Source organism: Haemorhous mexicanus, chromosome 1, assembly GCF_027477595.1.
Source record: "Haemorhous mexicanus isolate bHaeMex1 chromosome 1, bHaeMex1.pri, whole genome shotgun sequence".
Lineage (NCBI taxonomy): Eukaryota > Metazoa > Chordata > Aves > Passeriformes > Fringillidae > Haemorhous > Haemorhous mexicanus.
The window spans coordinates 15,466,698-15,487,211 of NC_082341.1; the positions used below are offsets into that span (position 1 = coordinate 15,466,698).

The window sequence follows — 20,514 nt, forward strand, 5'->3', positions numbered from 1 at the left end:
TATTTTCTCTGCTGATCCAGAGCTCTAAAGAAAGCTGAGATTGTGGCTGTTAAGGGTAGAAAGTTCCTCCTTCATTTTATAATAAGTATGTTATTGTGGTTTCTCTTGGCTGGGAAATTTCATTTCTATTTCTAATCTCAGCCATGTGTCGGTCAATTCTGATTTAAGTTCCCTTCACCCTCTCCCTGCTGTGCAGCTCTGCATGCCATATTGCAAACATATTTTTCAGCATGGGTGGGAGGTAGCACTGTGGTTTGGGCTTTGCTATGGATATCAGGATTTCCCTTTTTCTTTGTTTGAAATATTTCTTTTTCTTTGAAAATAGAATTGATGGTAAACAGGTTTCATTTAGTCCACAGGGGAGGGACAGTGAACATTTTCATGCAAATTTGAATAAGAAATCACAATTTTCCAATTTTTCTAATTAATTCAGTGATATATTCATCATCTCATGAAATCTTCAGCTTGAACCTTTATTTAGATTATGTAGAAGAATAGAAGTCTAAATTTTTTAGACTCCACTTGTAATTAAAATCCACTCCAGTAAATTAGGGCTGCAGAACTGTGGCTTATTGCCAGTGGAGGGAAATTTAGGGGATTGTTTGATCCTCAACCAAGAAAATACCAATGTCTTCCAAAAGGACAGCTTCACACAAAACATTCAAAAGTCTAACAAGCTGTCAGTTCTCTCCATTCTTTTTAGCACTGTTTTGTCTGTCTTCTTTGAGCTGAAGCCTCCTGCCAAGTAAAGATTCATTTCTCACATATACTTGCCTATCAGATTTTGAAGCTGGACAAAAGGACCCACTTAGCAATTGCGAGAACTTTTATCATTTAAAATGCAAGAACATTTGATTTCTGCATTTCTCCCAATCACTCCACTGTTCTTCTTTTCCTTAGAAAAGAGGCAGTGAAGAACATATCAACATTTTAACCCAAAGAAAAGGTAGAGCATTATAAAACTAATCTTCAGCTGGCTGTCCCTGTGGCAGAGGCAACAGAATGTTGATTCTAGATATTTATGTTGATTTGTGATACTAAACAGAAATATTTTGCAAAATTTCAATATTTATCCTTAAATAAGCTTTGATAGGAATGATTATTTTTCAAGGGTGAGAGGTTAATTCTGAGACTTTAAAAATTTAAGCATTGCTGTCCTTCCTGTTTTCCCAGAATCATTGGATGTTTCAGTGCAAAGACTTGCTCCCCACATCAGGAGCTGAGTCAAGGAAACTTGATGGTTTTGATACATGGTGCTGGTGTTTTCAATAAAGACAAACCTGTGGTATGAAGTACAGCAGCCCTTCTTATGCCTGGGGAAAGCTTCTTGAGTTAATATCTGATGAGTGATGCTTGGTCAGGTGCACTGTATCACTGAGCATTTCTGTCACCGAGGGTCTCAGCTCATTTAGAGGCATTTCCCTCCTTTGCCTTCTCATTCCCTTCTGTAGCTGTGGTGGTGGGGGCATCTCAAACACTGAAGAGCTCTGCTCAGACCGCACTTTGTCTAGTTCCAGACGACTCTAGCAAGGAGGTTCTTCAGGGAAACCAACGTCCCTCTGGCGCTCGGGAACCGCAGGAGGGAGCGCGCTGCCCTCCCCAGATGCACCGCCCCCGGCAGAACCCGCCCGTCCCCCGCTCCCCATCCCAGACCCGCTCCCCATCCCAGCCCAGATCCCAGACCCGCTCCCCAACCCAGCCCCGCTCCCCCTGCCTCTGCCGCACCAGGAGAGGCCGTCCTGCCCCGTCCGACAGCCCCGGAGTTCACGGGTGGCTTCTCTTCCTCATGTAGGAAATAGAAGCCTGGAATGTCGTGTTCGATTTTATCTCCCTGCCACCAGCCGCTGTTACTGGTACCAGCCCCTCAGGATGTGACTGTTCCTTCTGGATTTCAACAGGGTAAAGGGAAGGAGATGGCAGGTCCTCTGTAGCCATCCAGGTCCCGAGTGTACCCATTAAACATTTTTTTAAATGTATGGATCAGTCAGGTTTGGGGGGTTTTTGCATGAATTTCTGAGAATGCTCATGAAACCAGGATCTTTCCCCGACCTCAGCTTCCTCAGCTATAACAGCATAACAGCAGCATGAGCTGGATACACAACACATTGTAAAAACAATAGCTCTGCTCTTCCCCCTAGAATAAAGGCAGAGTTCCTCACTTTTCACTGTGCTTGCATTGCACGAAGCACTGGAAGCAGCCTGCTGCATCCTCCACCTCTGCACCCGCTCAGCCCTGAGCCCCTGCTGTTGCCATTACCAGGGATGGCAATTGCCAAGACAGTTTTATGTACCTACTGAGACAGGCACTGGCAATCCCCATTTGCTGGTTTTTAACCATGTCTGGCATAAAAGGAGCTCTCTGTTGACTGCAAACTGACAAAAGGCTTCTGGAAAGGTGGTTCAGCTATGGTACAATCCAGTCCATTCCAACAGCTGACCCATGGCATTGACGCTATAGAAACTCTGAGGCAGAATTGTTGAGAAAGCTGTACCCTATGGATTTCTAAGTTGTCTGTATCATAGTATCAAATTAAACTACCAATGCTGTTAGAGGAATTCACCATTTTTAAAAGAGTACTAACTCTGCTCCTTCATCCACTGGTCAGTCACATACTACTGCAAAACAAAGCTTACCCACTTTTTAGGTTTTCATTCTTTGGTTTTGGTCAATAAAACTTTCTCTGCAATATTGTTGCCTCTTTCTCTTCTTTTTTTTTTTTTAAGATCTTGGATGTTTGTGTGCTTTGGAAAAGTAATTACTTGACATGACTGATGAAACAGATGCATTGCAGAATCAATAAACCTATTCCTATCAGAAGAAAATAAAATGCACAGAAAACTTCTGTTCCATGTAGACATAAACAGAAAGTAATAGGAATGCTTCTACGGGACAATTTACAGTTCTTCTGCAATCAAGGTTAAACTAAAACTTTCAATTAATTGCTATGCATCTCAGCTTCACTGGTTAGTAGGAAGATAGAGTGGATGAAGTTCTTTCAGAACTGTTTTTTATGGGCAGAATTCAGGTGGGGAGGCACTGGGGGGAGAAACATGTTTAGCAGCTATTTACAATCCCCGGATGTCCTAGATGGTGATGAAGAGAGGTGAATATAGTAAGAGTGGTAGGAACAGTTTGTCAACAAGTATTGCTACACAGCATGTGCAAGAGTTAATAAAAAAAAACATACACCACATTTTCTTTTCAAGCAAGCTTTAAATAGTCCATATGTAACAGAATCATGTGTTACAGACAAGAAACTCTTGCTGCCAAAACACAGGATGAGTGTTTTTCCCGATCGTTCTTTCCAAATTACAGACTTAGGAAAAAATATTTCAAGAAATTACAAGATTTTAAAAAATAAAATTATGCTAAAACCCAGAGAAGGCCAATAGAATAGACTGCTGAAGTACATGAACAAGTCATCAGAAAAATGTTAGTACACAGGTACTTACAAAAAACTTACAGGAATGGACATAAAGGCTTTTAAGACACAGATAATTAGCAGGCTAATTCAGGATCAAAGGGCAGAATGCATAGGCTTTATTATAAATTCTGTAATTCATGCATTTGTGTGTGCAGATAAAATATATTTAAAGCCATGTATTTAAATGCCATCAAAAAGACACCCGAACTTCTCCCCAGCAACACCTGGTGACTTCAGGGAAGAAGAACCCAGTTTTGCTTACTTTTGTGCACTGGCCTAATCCAAACTCATAATCTGTAAAAGGGAACAAAGTATAAGAAAGCAAGCAAGTATTTTATCTGAGCCACTTGGCAACACTGGGACAAAGATCCAAACCCACTTTTTGGTGATCAGCGTCCCTGGAATGGAATGGCAGCAGCACCAGCCTGGAGAGTTCTCAGTGTGCTTCAGAAAGTGGCTCCAAAAAGAATGATCAAAGGGTTGAGTGGGGAAAATTAGAAATTACCCTGTGGTAGATGGATAGATAGATAGATAGATAGATAGATAGATAGATAGATAGATAGATAGATAGATAGATAGATAGATGGATGACTTTTTTTTCAGAGCAAAATAAAGTAGCACTACCAAGTAAGTGGCAATATGGTGTGTGCATTAAGATATATAAGTGAAATCTGCTTGGGGCACCTTCACTCAGAGGAATAAGTCTTCTTAAAATATAATTATAATAATTATAATAATAATAATAATACTTCTTTATACTTGCCACTTGTTAGCAATTGTTTACATCGTAGAAAAATAGATAGTATTCTGTAACAAGAAATATAGTTACTTTGTTAAAATGGGCTATTTTAAACCAGCTACTATTCTTTCATATAAAGAATTTCTAAACAGCAAAACAAAAACAGGTAATACTGAGTGCAAAACAGCCAGTGGTATACTTTGCATTGGTTTGAAACATAGTTGCCAGATACTATAATTACATGTTCTGTACACTGTACTACAAAAGTCTTCCATCTTTTAGAAGCTTTTGGGTTTTGTTTTTCTTCTTTATAGGTGGCAAGTAAGTATTTAATCCAAGTAAATTCAAACTCTGGAAGTCAGAGAGAATTTCACAATCAGTCTTTGCTACGATTCTTTCCCATTCCTTTCCCCACACAGTGCAGCAGCACTTTCTACTTATGGCCAAAAATCCCTTAAGTTAAACAAAGTTTAGAATGTAGATACTTAGAAGTTTAGCTTATAGATTCACATTCTTTTAAAAATAATTTCACAAATTTCCCACATTTACATTTACACCAATGTAACACCTCACTTGATGCATTTCATTATCCTTGCTAAAGACTGAAATAAAGTTCAGATGAAAACTCTTTGCTAATGGTAGGTATTGTCTTAAAAACACTACAAAGCCAGATGGTTCCAACGTAGAAGTCATCTTCCTGTGGTCTCCGCAACAGTTTCAGACATGAATAGCTAATTCCTAGTGGCAGTGGTAAAGGCATTATCAGTACACCATGAACATCACAAATGGAGATAATTTCCAAATGTTAAAGAACAAAAACCAAACAAAAAGCACCCAGAAAAATATCAGTGAAACATTCTTAGTAGAGCAGAAATTTCTCTATTCTCCTCTTCATTAATCTCACACCTTTTCAACTTTGGTGGGGTCATATGTATCTGGAAAAAAACCAAGAAAACTCTATTAATAATGTACTGTGAAATCTATTCAATATTTCTAGCTGTGGAAACAACAAATTTTTTCCCTAGTTTTTGTTTAAAAAAAGAGAAGCTGATAAAGCTTGCTGCATTAAAGATACATATCGCATTCATGACCCAATTTCTGTGTTTTTACCAGCATAATTCAGGAACAACTCTGACCACATGCATGAAGATAGAATTTGGGAAGGCCTTGGGTAGGTAGGAATAAGCACACTGAATGCTAAGTGATTACTTCCAGTTTTCAGGTGCTTTGACAGGAAGAAAAAGACATAAGATTTGCTCCCCCTTGTACTGAACACTAAGGACCAGCAAATGCTTTAAGCATCCTAGCAGGGTGTGTAAGGCAGGCTGAAGGAGTGATTATGCCACGCAGTCATCAGGGTCTTTTCATTTGATTGAAAATCCTTCATTTCAGATTAATTCAACAGAAAATAGGAAAGTACAGCTGCATTGCATCACTATGGTTAGTCTGTCTTGCTTCAGTGTGCAAAACTGCAGCTCATGTTTCAGCCTTACTCACTAAAGCACTGGAATGGCTTGCTAACACTCTTCACTTCCAGCCTCCCTCCTGCCAGTTCACAGGACATACCACAAGTTGGTTTTCCTTTTCCCAAATCCCTGAGGACACTCTTCTATCAGATTTCTTAATTGGATTTATCCCACTGCTGGCCATGTAGTGAGCAGGCATGAACCTTTTACTTCACCCTTGTCCCTCTGGGACAGGATAGCAACGAAAAGGCTTTGCCCTGTGAGCTCTGCCTGCCCAATGCCATCATGCAGACACCTGGCTTGCCCTTGATGTGCATGGTCATGGCATGAAGGAGCCAGGGCTACCTAGGGAGGAGTCTGCAGGCGCAGAGGGGCCCAGACAAACCGGCACTGCAGCCGCGCTGCCGCGTGCTGCTTCTGCTCTTACACAACCTGAGTATCTGTGCTAACCTTAAACGTCCCTCCCGTAGGCTGTACTCCCACTGCACTCACATTTAAACAGCTGAGCATGAAAATAATTCCACACACAAATATCACACTTTGGAGTAAAACATTCATCCTCAGGACTTTTGTGTTGATGTGAGTGAATGTCTTTATTCAAACATAAAAAGCATAAAAATCCTCCAGGGAAATTTTTGCTCCTATGTGCAAGTGTCCATCTGCTACATCCACACTCACGTCAAGGGGGAACTGGCTAAGAAAGGACTTCTGGATTTGGCCCCAGTGGGTGGATTTGTGTTGCAGAATCTTTTATCACTTCTCTTGCCCACCCTCCTTGAGCTGCTAGTCCAGCCAAGAAAGGAGTCTGTGCCAGCAACACCTATGATTTCTGCTAAGCCTTTTCTGGTATTTCCAAACAGACACCACATGAATGCAAAAAATCAACAGAAATAAAGTTTTTGAGGGCTAGTGTGCTCTAGGATAATGCAGCATCTTTTTAAGCTGATAGTACACTGATAGTGTACAAAGATGCCTCTAAAGCAGTAACTTTTTTTTTTTTATGGTAAATATTTTGCCATCTAAAGTGTTAGAACATAAAATTCTGAAGTGTTCTGTGACAGGCTGACCTAAGAATAAAAATGGATTTACATTTCAGAAACCTGATTTTCCTAAGGCCAGACACATTCACATTAACAGAATTCCCCACAAAATTTCAGGGAGTGGCAGGACAGGGGTGGGGAGGAAGGAAGAAAACAAGGCCACAAGACATGGAGCCTCTGCATGGCTCAGTATATTCCCTGAAAGCTTACCCACGTCCTCAGCACCTAAACCTAAAGGACACAAAAGTGCCAGACTGACAGGCCAGGTCACCCTTTTGAGAGCAACAGACATTGGAGTTCTAGCACTGACACAGAAATGCTTATTCAACATTCGGTTAAGCTCATTTGAAATGCTCTCTACAGAAACAAAGCCAGATTAGCAGACTCATGTCTTCCAACAGCAAAGGAGAAAAGACATCCAATGCATTTGGGAACACTTAGAGATGTTCTCCTAATGGCAGTATTTGCATAGTAAGATGAGCTTCTTGCACTCAGTTTTGGCAGGGCTCTTACTCTGAGATGACTGTTCGCCTGCCAAGCCACATTATACATGTGAAAGCCTGTTTCTGCTAAGGGCTGCAGCCTCTGTGACAGGCCCAGTCTGCAGTTATAAGACTAACATCACCCTACCTTGCTCCAAATAGAGTGGCCTTTTAGAATGGAATATTTACTCTTTGAAAGCAACAATACAATGGTTTTCCAGGATTAATTCTCATTTGGGTATTCTCAATTCTCATTTCAATGGTACCAATGAGCTATTGTGAAAATTGGAGTGAGATTTAAAAGAGGAAGACACAACATCAGGCCTTTTTACAAACATGAATCTATAGTCCCTCTGTAAGGTGAAGCTTTTGGGGCCAGCAACAAATCAGGGTCTCTTTGGATGGGAAGAGGCCAGAAGCCACCTGCCTATCCCATGTGTGTCACCCTGGACATGCACAGCAGGAAGGGACATTCATGCCATCCAAACATGGGGAGGGCTGTTATGGCTGTGAGGGAGCTGCTGCAGTGGGAACACACTGCAGAATATAAGCCTGGCATTGTCAGCAAGAGGGATAAATTTAGACCTAATTTACTGCAGAATAACTCTCCAATAAAACGCACACAATCTGTTTTGATACATCCCTGAAGTCATGTCACCACAACAGTTATTTTCTTCACTCCAGCAGAAACCCCAAGGGAGGAAAGCATATGAAATGCATGTGGGGCAGACTAGACCTGATGGGTACAAGAAAGCTGAATCAGTCTGTTTGAAAAATCTGGTCTGGAGAAATACAGTTCAGAGCAGAAAGAGACAAAGATGTGGGATACAGAAAAAGACATGGAGAAAAGGGCTTCAAGGCTGGGGGAGTCAATACTTAGAACATTTCTTTTCAGCTGGAATTGCATAAATCCAGTTTAAAGTATACCTCATTTAATTTCAGTCCCTCTGTACTGGAAAACTGTGAATAGATTTTTATCAATAAGGTTAAATGAATAACCTGAGCAGATTTCAAGGCAAAGTGTCAACTGTAACAGAAAGAATGGAAAAAGGAAGGAGGAGATTAATACTAATTTAACAGCTTTCACACTCTATGTTTGCTCACTCCAATTTATTTAATGGACTAGGCAGGTGGCCTGGGAAATTTATCCCTTTACACAGGTCTATAGCAACAACTGATTTTCAGTTGTTAAAAAAAATGCCAAATGAAAACTGTTTCAGAGAGGGAACTGCTCATTTTACTTTGGGGATGGACTACACAAGTTTATATGTTTTAGAGAGAGATGAGAAACACCAAAAAATAGTTAAAAAAAAAAAAAAAAAAAAAAAAAAGGTGTTCACTGAAAAAGTCAACTTTCCATTTATCCTGGGGTTAATAGTGATTCTCAACATCTGATCTGGAAAATATGCGAGAGAGAGAATTTCCAGGCCCCTATATACAGCCATTTCCCAGAGGCTTCATAGAAGAACATCAGATTTTTATTTTTAGTTTCTTCTGAACTATGATATAGTATGTGTCTACTTAAGTATTAGAGAAGGAAAAAAATGGCATTCAAGGAACAGCTATGATTAAATGACCACATGTTCCCAAACACTGGCATTAGAGTGACTGTCTTTGAACTCCACTGTTTTAGCCTGGCCATTCCCTGAAACAATTAGACAGAGATAAGACCTTAGGGAGCACTCCAGTCTCTGTGAATGAGTTTCTGTATCACAAGTGAGTTTTAAAGTAACAATTCCTAAAATGGGACCAGAGAACACTCATCTTTTCCACAAGGAGAGCAAAGTGGGTGGCTCCCAGATGAGGATAGTACCACCTACAGCCTGTTACTATTTGAGCAGCATTACGTGGGCATAAGCAAACTGATCATGCCCATTACATAAGAAACGAGTACCCATCTGGATCTCCCATAACAGGCTCTTACCTAACGAAAAATCTCTGTCGATCTTCTTCTTGTCCATTCCACCTAAACATCCATTTTCACTGAGAGAGATAACACGCTTGGAAACAGCCCCTGAGCTTGCCAGTTTGCTTCCTCTCTCCTCTGATACCTTTGACAGCTTCTCCTCATCCACCTCCTCTCCCGAGTCTGCGCTCTTAATGCTCAGGCGTCTCATGCGCGACACAGAGTCAACTTCTTTCATTCGCACCAAGCGATCCATGGCAGTCCGGCTGGGTGGAGACGTGAGCTTGCCTTGGAGCGTCTCTATCACTTTAGAGGTGCTCCTCACTCTCTTCTCTGAATGCTGATAAGCAGCTGACTTGCAAACCAAGTTTTGGTCCTCAGTTTGGCTGGGACTCACAGGTTGTTCAAGAACTTGCTCAGTCACCAGTGGTTTAGCGCTGGCTTCCTGGAGAGTGGCCTGGCTTTCAATAGGGTATAAAGATCGCCCTCCTGCTCTGACAAAGAGAGCACTCTCTGTCCAGCCACACTTTCGTCTGCCTTCATAAGAATCTTCTTTTTTTCCTTCTTTGTTACTTGCTGTACTCCCTGTTGTTGATGACTTAAAGTCCTGAGCACCATTTGAAGGGCTAGTCCCTGGGTGGGGTCCAACATGGTCATCTGGAAGGAGAGACTCCACTGCTATATCTATACCTAAAATTCTTGCAGCTCTTGCCTGCAATGACTCATTCACAGGGATTTCCACTGCGTTTGCATCCGAAGAGTGATCAGAGTTGTTAGCACCATGTTCTGGGGCCACATCAAGTCCCACTGACCTCAAATCTGGCTCAGAGCACCTGTGGTTCCTCTTTGTTAGTGACAAGCGTACTACTGACCCTCTCTCTAATACCCTATCATTTGTGGGAGTTGCAGCTTTGCTCAGTTTAACAAAGTCTAGGTAATTTTGGTCTTCATTCATCTCCTGAAAGACAGGGTTATTGAAAGGATTACTGTGACATGAACTACTTGGGCTACTGGACAAAACTCTTTTGACAGGACCCTCATGAACTGGCTGTTTGCTTGTTCTGCTCTTGGCTTCCCTCATCCCCATTTCTGTTATCAGTCTTCCATCTGCTGGCCTGACTCCTTCACTGCTCCCTCCTGGCTTTGAGGAGCCTTGAGAGCCACCACATCTTGGCTCGCCACCATACTCTGTCCCCATGCTCCAACTTTCAGACTTACTTTTAACCCTTCCTGACCTAATTACAGGCACCTCTGGCACAACCATTTCTGATTTCCCACCACGTTTTGGCTCCTGGCTTGATTTCTCATTTCGGGACTCCCTTCTCTGCATAAAGGCACTTGCCTGCAGAGGAACTGCAGCACTTTCCAAATCTTCTTCACTGCTTGAGCTCTCCTCCTGCCCCTGCAGCTCCTTGTTAAAACTTTCTAGCTCACTTATTGCATCCCAGGGACGGCGACTTACAGGTTTCAACAGGAACTGCCCAAACGGTTCCGTACTGTTGCAGGGAGCACCTGGTTCTCCCTTAACTACATCTCCCTTGGAAAGAAGGCCATTTTCCCTCTCTTGGACAGGCACAGGCTGGCTCTGGTGGGCTTTTGGGGAGGGAGACTGAAGGACTGAGGTGCCAGTCCTAGAAAATGCACTGTTGCTGGACTGGCTGAAGTGAGTCTGGCCCTTCATACTGTAACTGCTCTGTCTGCAGCCTCTCTCATCAGAAGGTGACCCTGTCTGTTTTGCCCCCATTGTGGATGTTGTACATCCCGGGAATTTTGGAGATAGCTGTTTGCTACTATCAGGCTTCCCAGGCTTTGTACCATGGAAAAATTCTGGGCTCTCAGATTCTTCAGAGAAACTTGTCTGAGTCTGCTGGTCTTTGTACTGATCACCTGGCCAGGAGCCAGAATATTTGAGCTCTCTGTGTTTTGTAGGCTGAATAAATCTGAGGTCATTCATTTGTTTGAACTCTTCTGGTCTCCACAGCTCTTGTTTTTGTAACTCATTTTTACTGGTCATGCTTCCTGTAAGCGCTTGTAACTCCAAGTCTGTTGAAGACATACTTAAGAGACTTTGTTCTTGCAAAGCTCCATTGTTATCAAACCTATTCTTATCAGGGCTCTGAGTTATGTTGTTGTTCCTATCTGTATCTGGCAGATTGGATTCTGATTTAACTGGGATGGAGACCAAACAAAATATAGTTTCATTCATTTTTTTCTTTGAACTCTTTTTGCTCTGCATCCCAGTTCCAGGTTCAAACTTTTTCACTTTCGTAACAGTCTCACAGGTGTTGTCCATATGTGAATTTCTTACAGAAAGTTTGCCTTTTGTGTAGTCTGTGCTGGCTGCGTTACGGGGGCTGTGATTAGTTGCTCTACAATTGTCTCTTTGGTCCGGCAAGGCACAGTTTTCCTGATCTCGGATGGATGGTGCCAACCATCTGTTGCTATGGGTGGAGCTGTCGGAAGTTCTTTCTCCCTTCGCAGAACTGGACAAGTTTGATGCATCCACAAAGGCACTGTTGTACTGCACTTCAAGATTTCTCCCTTGCAAAGCACCAGAACTGGGACTACATGCATTTTCAGTGTGGTTAGAGTTGCCCTGCAGACCTTCCAGTGGTGCAATTTTAATGTGTCGTATCCGAGGATCATCGAAGGGAATATACTGAATGGAACGCAGGTGGTCAGCAGGGCGCCTTGCATGGCTTTGCTTCCCATGAGGAGAATGATTGTCTTTGCAAGGGTCACCCCCCACTTCAAAAGTATTCATTGCTGGTCGTTGGCAGGGGACAACCCGCTCTGCAGGACCCTGTGGATCACTGCTGGCGCACGTGTTGGTGTTAGGCACTTCACTGGGGGAATGTGGGGTCACGTGTTGGTGAGATGGGGATTTGTAAGAAGGAGGAGGTACATACACTGGGGGCTCCAAACCAGAGTCTGGAATGCCAGCATCTTGCCTTGGCTCATTGACTTTGGCTAAGTAGGAGATAGGTTCCTCTTTCTGGTAGTGGTCCTGGAAACCCACGGTTTCGGCAGGTGCCCGTGTCTGCCGCTGCAGTTCATAGGATGGAGGCTTGAGAGGTCTCCCATACTTGGGCTTCACCAGGGGAAGGAAATTGCCTCCTGTTCCATGGTGCTTGGCTGGTTCCACACTCGGTCTGTTTGGGGAATAGGAGGGGGTTTTAGTGACGCTGAGCGAGTTGTTGGTCAGGGAGGGCATTTCCACGCACCTCATGCTCTCAGGTGAAAGGACCCTCGGCAACGACTGCGATTTCCCCCTGCTCTGGGTGCTGAGGACGTTGTCTCCCAGGGTCAGCGAATACAGCTCTTGAAGCAGCTTCTCCCTGTCACCCTCAGACATTTGCCTCCCTACCTTTTTTGGCTGGTTCCAGCTCTCTACTTCCAGACTTTGCCATTTGCAGTTGCTGGGCACTTCGCAGCTTTCCTGCAAGCCGCTTCTTCTGACATACCCTGCACCTGTCCCCACCTTCAGCTGATTCTCCTTGGGGTGCCGGGGTGCCCCTGGGGCTGCAGCCAGGCCTTTCATCTCCACACTGGCCTTCTGGGAACAGCCCAGTAGCACACTGAAGTCCTGTCCTCGTCTTCTCCAGTAGGCCAGATCTTTATCAGTCTTGGGCTGGGAAGACCATGCTAAATGAGGCCTGTCATAAACCCTGGAAAAAAAAGCAGTGTCAGAGGCAGTGTGCACAGGTGCCTGTTCTTTCTGCCATGGGTAAGGCCATTAGGAGGTCAAATGATGAGTTATGCCAATGGGGTTTTGTGTAATCTATTTGCAACCAGATGACAATTTTAATGAGAGGATTTAAAAGTCAGTCAATTAACATGGGTAAAGGAAGGGAAAGAAGCTCTTCTGACAGGTTGTTAGCTATGCAAAGATGTTAGAAAGAGAGACAAATGCACACAGTTACCTGCTGTGCAAACATGCACAGCCCTCCTTGATGGACATTAGAAAATTCCCTGCCCACAGCAGGGGGCTTGGAACTAGATGATCTTGAAGGTCCCTTCCAAACCAGGCCAGCCTCTGATTCTAAGATGCCATTCTAAAACCAGAAGTGACTGTCTTAAATTACTTCTATATCCTGAAAAATTAAAATCTATAGATGTCAAGGAGACTACTGTGGTATTCAAGTTTAATAGGATTCCAAGAAGCAGAGGTAGGGAGAATAGGTAGATGTCTATATCGTATGATTTCATAAGATTTAGTCTGTAAGAAACACAATTTGCATCCTGGTGAAAGTGCTGAAATTAAACATGTCAGTTCCTGAATTGATTCTTGTTCATCTTTCTGAGGGAAAAAATTTCTTCAGGGTGCTTTGGATTAAATGACACATGTCACAACAATGGTGATGTATCAACACAGTTCTGAATAAGACAGAACCAATATTTTAAATGTAAAATACCTCAAAAGAAGTATAAAATTCTTAAATAAAAGAATCCATCAGTGAAATATGAAAGACATTAGACACTGCATATCAGAAATTCAGAACACAGATTTACATGAACAGAATAGGTTCATTGTCTGTTCTGAACAGACTGTAAACTGTTTCATACATTTCTACAGAACAAAATTGGTACTCTTCTATATAAATAATTAATTTTCTACTTGAATTGCATTCTGCTATTCTTGTACCTAAGGTGTCCAACAATATAACTGCCTTTACACTATGTGGCTGCCACCAGCATAAGACTGGAAAGAAAAATCAAAATTGACAGAAATAGGACAAGTATGTACATAGAATCCAAGAATTTCTTCCTCCTCCCTCCACCCCAAGGTACATAAACAGTGTCATCTGGCTTTTTTTTCCCAAAACCATGATCTATTTAAATGATCTATTTAAATAGGACTTTATGAAGACATAATACTAGTCAAAATTCAGAATGAAAATTAAGCCATGCAGATCCACAGCAATTTTCTTTTATGTATATTACTTTCATCCTGTGAGTCTAAAAGTTTAAAAACCAGACTGGGATAAGGAGCATCTTGTTCACATTAATTCAATTGGATTAAGATTGAACTTCTGAACAAAATGTTCTGCCTCTGAAGCATGAAATACAGTTTGATTGCTGAACCCCAAGAAGGAATAGACATCTCCATTAATTAATGAAATATAACAGGACACCTCCTCTATCAGAAGCTGACTGTAGTAACAACAAAAACTTCCATGTGGAATCACACAGCTGAACAAATGTTGTTTTCTACCTTTTATCTCATCCCCATACTGCTGTGGCACCATTTGTATCAGTGTTTACAAAATGAGGTGAGAAACAGGGTCCAGCAAGAGTGAGGAGAAAATGAACAGGTTGCTCTTTCTGATTGATTTTATCCATCATTGTAAAAGGGTCTACAGAAATTGCAGGAAGTACAGTCGGAGATTCCAAGATCAGAAGAGACCATTAGAATTATTTAGTTTGACATCTCACTCAGCACAGGCCATCAGACTTCTTTGAGATGATTCCAGGTTAAGTGGTAGTATCTCTTAAAAAAACACCTAAAAATTCTGATTTTTAAATTTCCTGTGATGTTGCAAAGCTTAATTCACCATTAAAAAAACCCACACAAAGTAACCTAAAATCCTTTCCAACAGAAGGAGAAAAGGCTCCTCCATTTTCTAAAAGCTGTTTAAAAGATTAAATTTATTTTTAAAGGCTAATAACTAGGCTCCAGTAATGAACTTCAGAACATGATACAAACCACCGTGTAACCTGTACTGTGTCATCCCTGCAACAAGACTGTAAAAAAGACATTTAAAAGCAGGCATTTAGAGCATTTTAAACCTGATCCTTGCTAAGATCTCCTCATAGGACAGACAGTATCTGTCTCTCTAAGTCCTGGCTAAGGCACTAGAAGTGGTTACATGGCCAGCCTCTATCAGGGACGCTGTAAACTTGTGAAGATGACACTGCACCATGTGGTGGGAAGAGGATGCTCCAAGGACCTTCCAGTGCAGCTCCATCCTGAAGTCTCCTCTGCTCCCAGTGATGGAGAGCAGCTCCTGCACACCTGCATGCAGTCATGGTAGGCAGGCACAGCAAACCACCCTGCTTGAGGCCACAGCTGCAGCAGAAAGTGCCTCCCTCCTGGACATGTGGCCCTTCTGGCTCTTGCAGTCAATGAAGTGCTGGAAGGGGAAACTTCCAAGAGCCACTGCAAGTTTAAAATGCTTCACTGCAGCTTCACCAAAGATCAGGTGGTGCATATCACCAAAGAGAAGACTTCACAGCCCCTCTGTGCAGCAGCTCATCTCTGACTCTGTCACTACACAATTCTGTGTATCTCCAGGATGTGCTGGTGCTGATGCACAAAGAAATGCACACCCAGACACAGCAGCTCCCATGTGCCTGACAGCCGGGAGGAGGATGGAGCCAAGGATGGAGCAGTCCCATGGGACTAACTGTGGAGATTTAAGTCCCAGGAACAGAGTGGTCCCAAGGGATCAAGGAGGTGGGTTTTAACATTATGAACTCTTTTCTAACAGGCCTGCTTCTAATGAATATCACATTTGCTCTCATAAAATGCTTTGAATTGATTCTATATAAAGTTAGTTTAATTAAAATTGTTTAAAACCCCCAAAACTATTTCTAGCTTTCTGTGAATTTTAGGCCTTTACAAAAAATGAGGCCATAAGTCTACTCTGCACTGGCTGTATGACCACAGTTCACTGAGCTGTCTTGCTCAGAGCCATGGATTGAAGCTGCCTTTTTCCCCTAGGGTGACACTGGACCAGCAGGACCTCACATGATGCAATAATGGGGCCAAAAGTGAAGTAGCATGGCACAGGCATCCAAGTCCAAACCCTGCAGAATTAGGCCACTGCAAGGCTATGTAGGGAATGCCTGTCCCTGTTGCTGGCTGCGAGAGTGCAAGTGGAAGGTGTTGGGCACTCAGCAGCTCATCCTGCATGAGCTGTAGGCACTGGCACAGACTTTGCCAGAGAGCACTGTTAAGAAAGTCAGCAAGGTGGAAAAATTTTCAGAGGGCTGTTCTGGACACTGGCAGTTTCTGTTCTGTTTTGAGATCCTATCCTCACATACACATTCTGAGACCCAGCACTGGAAAATACCAATATAGTTTTCTAATTGTTCCAGCAGGTGATCTCATTAATGATATCTATTTATCACTAAATTTGCTAGCTACTAACAGTTCCTCCCACACAAACAGCTAAGCAAAGTGCTTCTTCTCTCTACTTAGGACACAATCAGAAGGGAGTTCTCCTGTGAAAAGAACTCTCATCTATACCCATAGGATCAGCTTTCCCATATTTCTTTACTTGTCTCCTCTTCCAAACCTTTACCGTGTGGCCTCCAAATGCTCAGTTAAGCAAGGACAGCCAGGAGAGCCCTCCCACCATCTGCTCCCTCACACTGTGCCTGAAGAGCAATAGGATGGAGCCAAACACCACTTCACCACACCACTGAGGCACCACTCTCCCCTCACAAGCAGCAGGAGCAATGGCTATGAAGCCTCTACCCTCCTCAACAAGGTCTGATTAGCAGAACAACTTCAATAAGCAGAGACAACAGCAACATCCCCTGCCATCACAAAACACCGCCAGCCCTGCAAACCTGCCCGCAAAGGCAGCCACGAGGCTGGCAACATCACCCACTTCTGTGGTGTATGGGAAATGATTAGTTCTACATCTGTGGTATAAACAAGAGTATGGTGTAGATAATTCCCTGGACAAGGAGCCTAAGCCATGCTCAGGGTTGCTGTGGAACTGTCACCATCCCTGAAGGACACACACACAGCCTGCTCAGGCCCTCTCCTGCCCTGTGCTAACTGGGAAAGCAGCACCCAGAAATGGTGGCAGGAAGCCTGCCATGCCCAGAGGGTAACTCGCTGGGCGGTCATCTTCTCTTTGGGCCCAAATTGTGCCCAGGTCTCTGCAGTGTGCAGCCCTTTCCCAGCCTGGGAACCAGAAGCTGATTTCCCAGAGCAGCCCAGAAACCAAGAGCGATATCAAAACGTCTGCTGGAGCTCACCATGGCCCGCCTGTCACCAGCCTGAGCACGCCCACCTGGACCACCACAGGCCCAGCTTTGGAGCAGCTCACATGCACATGGCAGCCTTGTGACTTGGGAGGGGACCTGGAGGGGCTCAGGAGCTGACACGAGGCGCTGGATCCAGCCTGGAGAGCTCCCTCCTCCTTTCCCAGCCTGGCCATGGCTGTGCCATGCACCTAACCAGAGGCACTCCACACTCCCAGGCATGGCAAGGAAGGGATGATACAAAGGTTTTCCAGCTGCTAGTCCCTTGTGACAGTTCCCAGTAGGCTCACTGAGAATCAGATTTTGCTTAACAGTAAAAGCAAGAAAATATTTCTATTTTTATGAAAGTGTGACAAAGCCATTTCCAGGGTTGCGTTCCCTATGTTATGTGGAAAAGCCACTTTTAAAAATCAGTATTAAGATTTAACTATGCTGTAGACTGGCAGGTCTCACCCCTTGCATTTAGAAAGAGATGTTTAAACTGTTAGAGAGCATTATTTGATATTTAGCCAGGGCCAGCAATTACAGGTATTTTTTCCATATCCAAGATGTGGGGCAGATGTGTGAGCCCCCACAGATGCACCCAGAGGAATGGGAAGCAGGGAGGCAGCAGCCCTCCCAAACCCCTGTGCTTCCACAGAGGCTCTGACAAACGGGCTGCAGGAGCAGCAGGGCTGTGGTAGCTTCCAGCTTCACACAGCAAGATCCTCTTCACAACTAAACTGAGCATCAGCTTCAGCACCAGTGCATGCTCTCTTCCCCTGCTTCAAAACCTTCCCTTGCATTCTTTTTCAGTATCTTTCCTCACTTTTTTTGTTGTCCAGTTTACTTCATCCAAAACACACCAGAAAGGACCCTCCCAATTACCCTTACATCTGTGTTCTGTCCTTCCTTCTCTAGAATGGATGGTTCCACCTGGAGACCTTCACCAGGACTTGCTGTCCTATGACTGCTTTAGAAGGCTCATATCTCTTCCTGCCCATTATCCTAACTGGCAACCAGCAGCCATTCCTGCTCCAGGCAAACAGACTTGCAAGGGGAAAAGATGTGAAGGGAAAGAGCAGACGAGCCCAGGAGTAAGGGGACACATGGCTTTGCCACATGTTACTGAAGGTCTTTGTAAGAGGACAAGCTCCCAAGGTGACAGTGTTTGCCCTGCTTTCAGTTTCAAGCCCACTCGGCAGGAGGAAGGGGCTTTTCCTTGTAAACCATCGTCATACTTGGGCTGGCTTCCAGTCCTGCTCGAGCCCCCTTCCTTTGTCCATCTGCAGCACTCAAATAGCTGCAGAACAATGGCCGAGTGTCGGTGTGTACACTCAGCTCTTCCTGCCCAGCCGGCCCCGGCCCCGGCGTGCACGTACTCGGTGCTGAGCAAGCCATGGCTGTACAAGCACGTTTTCTGGAGTGACAACAAGAGCTTCCACTGGCTTGGAGCTGTTTGTAAAAGAAGTGTACAGGCACCTTCTCATGTTTACTCCACAAGAGCAGCCTTAGGAGAACAAGCAAGTCTTCAATGAATGTAGGATCACCCACCAAGAGCTGCATGTGGCTGAATCCACAGTAAAACCTGGGTGTGTAAGTGGCAGAAGAAGCTGGGTGCAGTTTTAAAACTGAAGAAAAGGATGACTTTTTTCCCTTTTCTTTCCCCCTGTGCTGGAACTAAGCTTTCCTAAGTCCATCAGAAAGGCCTTTCTCATTAGTAAAACACATTTTCCCACACACAGCCACTTCCCATTATCCCAGTGTTCCCAAAGGCCTTTCTCTAGCAGAAGGTGAATGGATGTGTCACTGGATGTGGACATCCAGTGAACGGAAATGGTTACTAGGATGGGAGCAGGAAAGGATCACAGGAAGATTGTGTTAAGGGTTAGAGTCATGATTAGTTATTTGTCAAGACCAAAAGAAAGAGAAAGCAAAGCCATGGCATGATGCTGAAACTTACCCCCCTTCTGAAGTATGAAAAGTGGACAAACCCTGAAGGTCATGGTGGTAACCAGGACCTGCTTGCCTCCCTTGGCTCCCATGGCTGCTTTCAGTGCTGCTTGAGCTGGTTTTCACCAGAGGTTTCTTGCTGTAGGCCCCAGCTCTGGATTCTGCTTCAATCCCATTCAGTGCTGGTCTCTGAGCAGATCTGCTCCCCGTGACTTCATGCCGGTATCCATCGTATCTGTTCTCGTATGAAACAGGGGGATTTTTCGACAATTTGTATCCATGAGAAATCAGAAGGTCTTCGACACTGAACATGTTGTGCTGGATTCACTCACAGCTGTGCCATCAGAAAGCTCTTTCCAGCTGGACCCATCACTACAAAACATAACAAAAAACAATCAGAAGGCCACTTTAGACAAGAGATACCTTTGATCAGCTGGTAGGCTCAGGAAGCTAGAAGTCTCATCTCCTCTACTCAGTTTTTCACCCTCTTAATAAAATAGAAGAAGCAAAGTGCATGCAGATGCTGATGAATCATGGGCTGTCCTTCCCTAGACAATACACCTCCCTGCACTCAGCCAGGCAGCAGATGCTGTGCTGCTGCTGCTGACTCAGTCCCTTTCACTCAAGAATTCACTGGTGATTGCAGCTTTCAGGTTTCACTAATGTAACCTCAAAATAAAAACTTTGCACTGGAGGAAAGCCTACAACTTGAGCAGGCATTTCCTTAGACAACTATCCTCCAGTCATGGAGAGGTGTGCTCTGTATTATGATTTAAGTTACTGCAGGAGGAGGGGGTGGATTACAGAGCAATAAGCCTCTCCCTACAGTTCTGCATATTCCAATTAAAAAAAAATGTTCACATGAACAAGGACAAAATATGCATAAGAACAAAAACGAATTATGCAACCACATGAGAAACCCAGGTAATATCATGCAATACCCCAGCTAAACAGTCCTTTTTACAGATTGCTTTCTTTTCTCCCTGCATTAGTCTGCTGCAATCCTCAGCTAGAATAACACAAAACCTAAGATTTCAAATATGCTGTTTTTACAGCACACTTCCATTGTGTAACATGACAATAAACAACACGTGATGCCCATGTGTATTGTATCTCAAGGATCTGCAAGACACAGGATGGTCAAGATTTTTCTTCCCCAGTGACAGCCCTCAATTCCGCACTGACTAGAGCAAAGATCCAGCAAACTGATTTAGTTGGCTGAAAACAGTCTCTATTATCTATACCACTCTCACAGCTTATAATGGCAATCATAGAATACCCATTCTTCCAGAGTTTTAAAATGTGTGGAAGGTAATGTTCTGTTCTGAAGCTTGTACAAATCAATGGACCCATCCTGATACATTCCTACCTGTTTGAACTGTGTTAAAAAAATAATGAATTTTTTAAAAGGTGGATAAAAAGGTAAAACACACAAAACACACAGAAACAGATTTATGTAAAATATAACCACAAGATTCTTTTCCTTGCATGAAGAGTTCATTTAACACATCTAGTGAGTACTG

The 20,514-nt window shown here is 43.5% G+C and overlaps 1 protein-coding gene across 4 annotated transcripts in view; it reads right to left on the reverse strand.

Annotated features, from left to right (window-relative positions):
* Window positions 1–3,194: 3,194 nt before the first annotated feature.
* JCAD (junctional cadherin 5 associated) overlaps window positions 3,195–20,514 on the reverse strand; it is a 59,892-nt gene continuing 42,572 nt past the window's right edge. For 2 of the 4 annotated variants that reach the window (XM_059840953.1, XM_059840945.1), the window contains exons 2-3: window positions 19,002–19,363; window positions 5,080–12,726 (exon numbers count right to left, since the gene is read on the reverse strand). In XM_059840953.1, the coding sequence (XP_059696936.1) occupies window positions 8,982–12,726; window positions 19,002–19,303 (4,047 nt within the window). In that variant the 5' untranslated portion in view covers window positions 19,304–19,363 and the 3' untranslated portion in view covers window positions 5,080–8,981. Of the gene's footprint in view, window positions 12,727–19,001; window positions 19,364–20,514 lie in introns of those variants that run through there. The other 2 variants (XM_059840962.1, XM_059840972.1) reach the window with 2 other exon arrangements.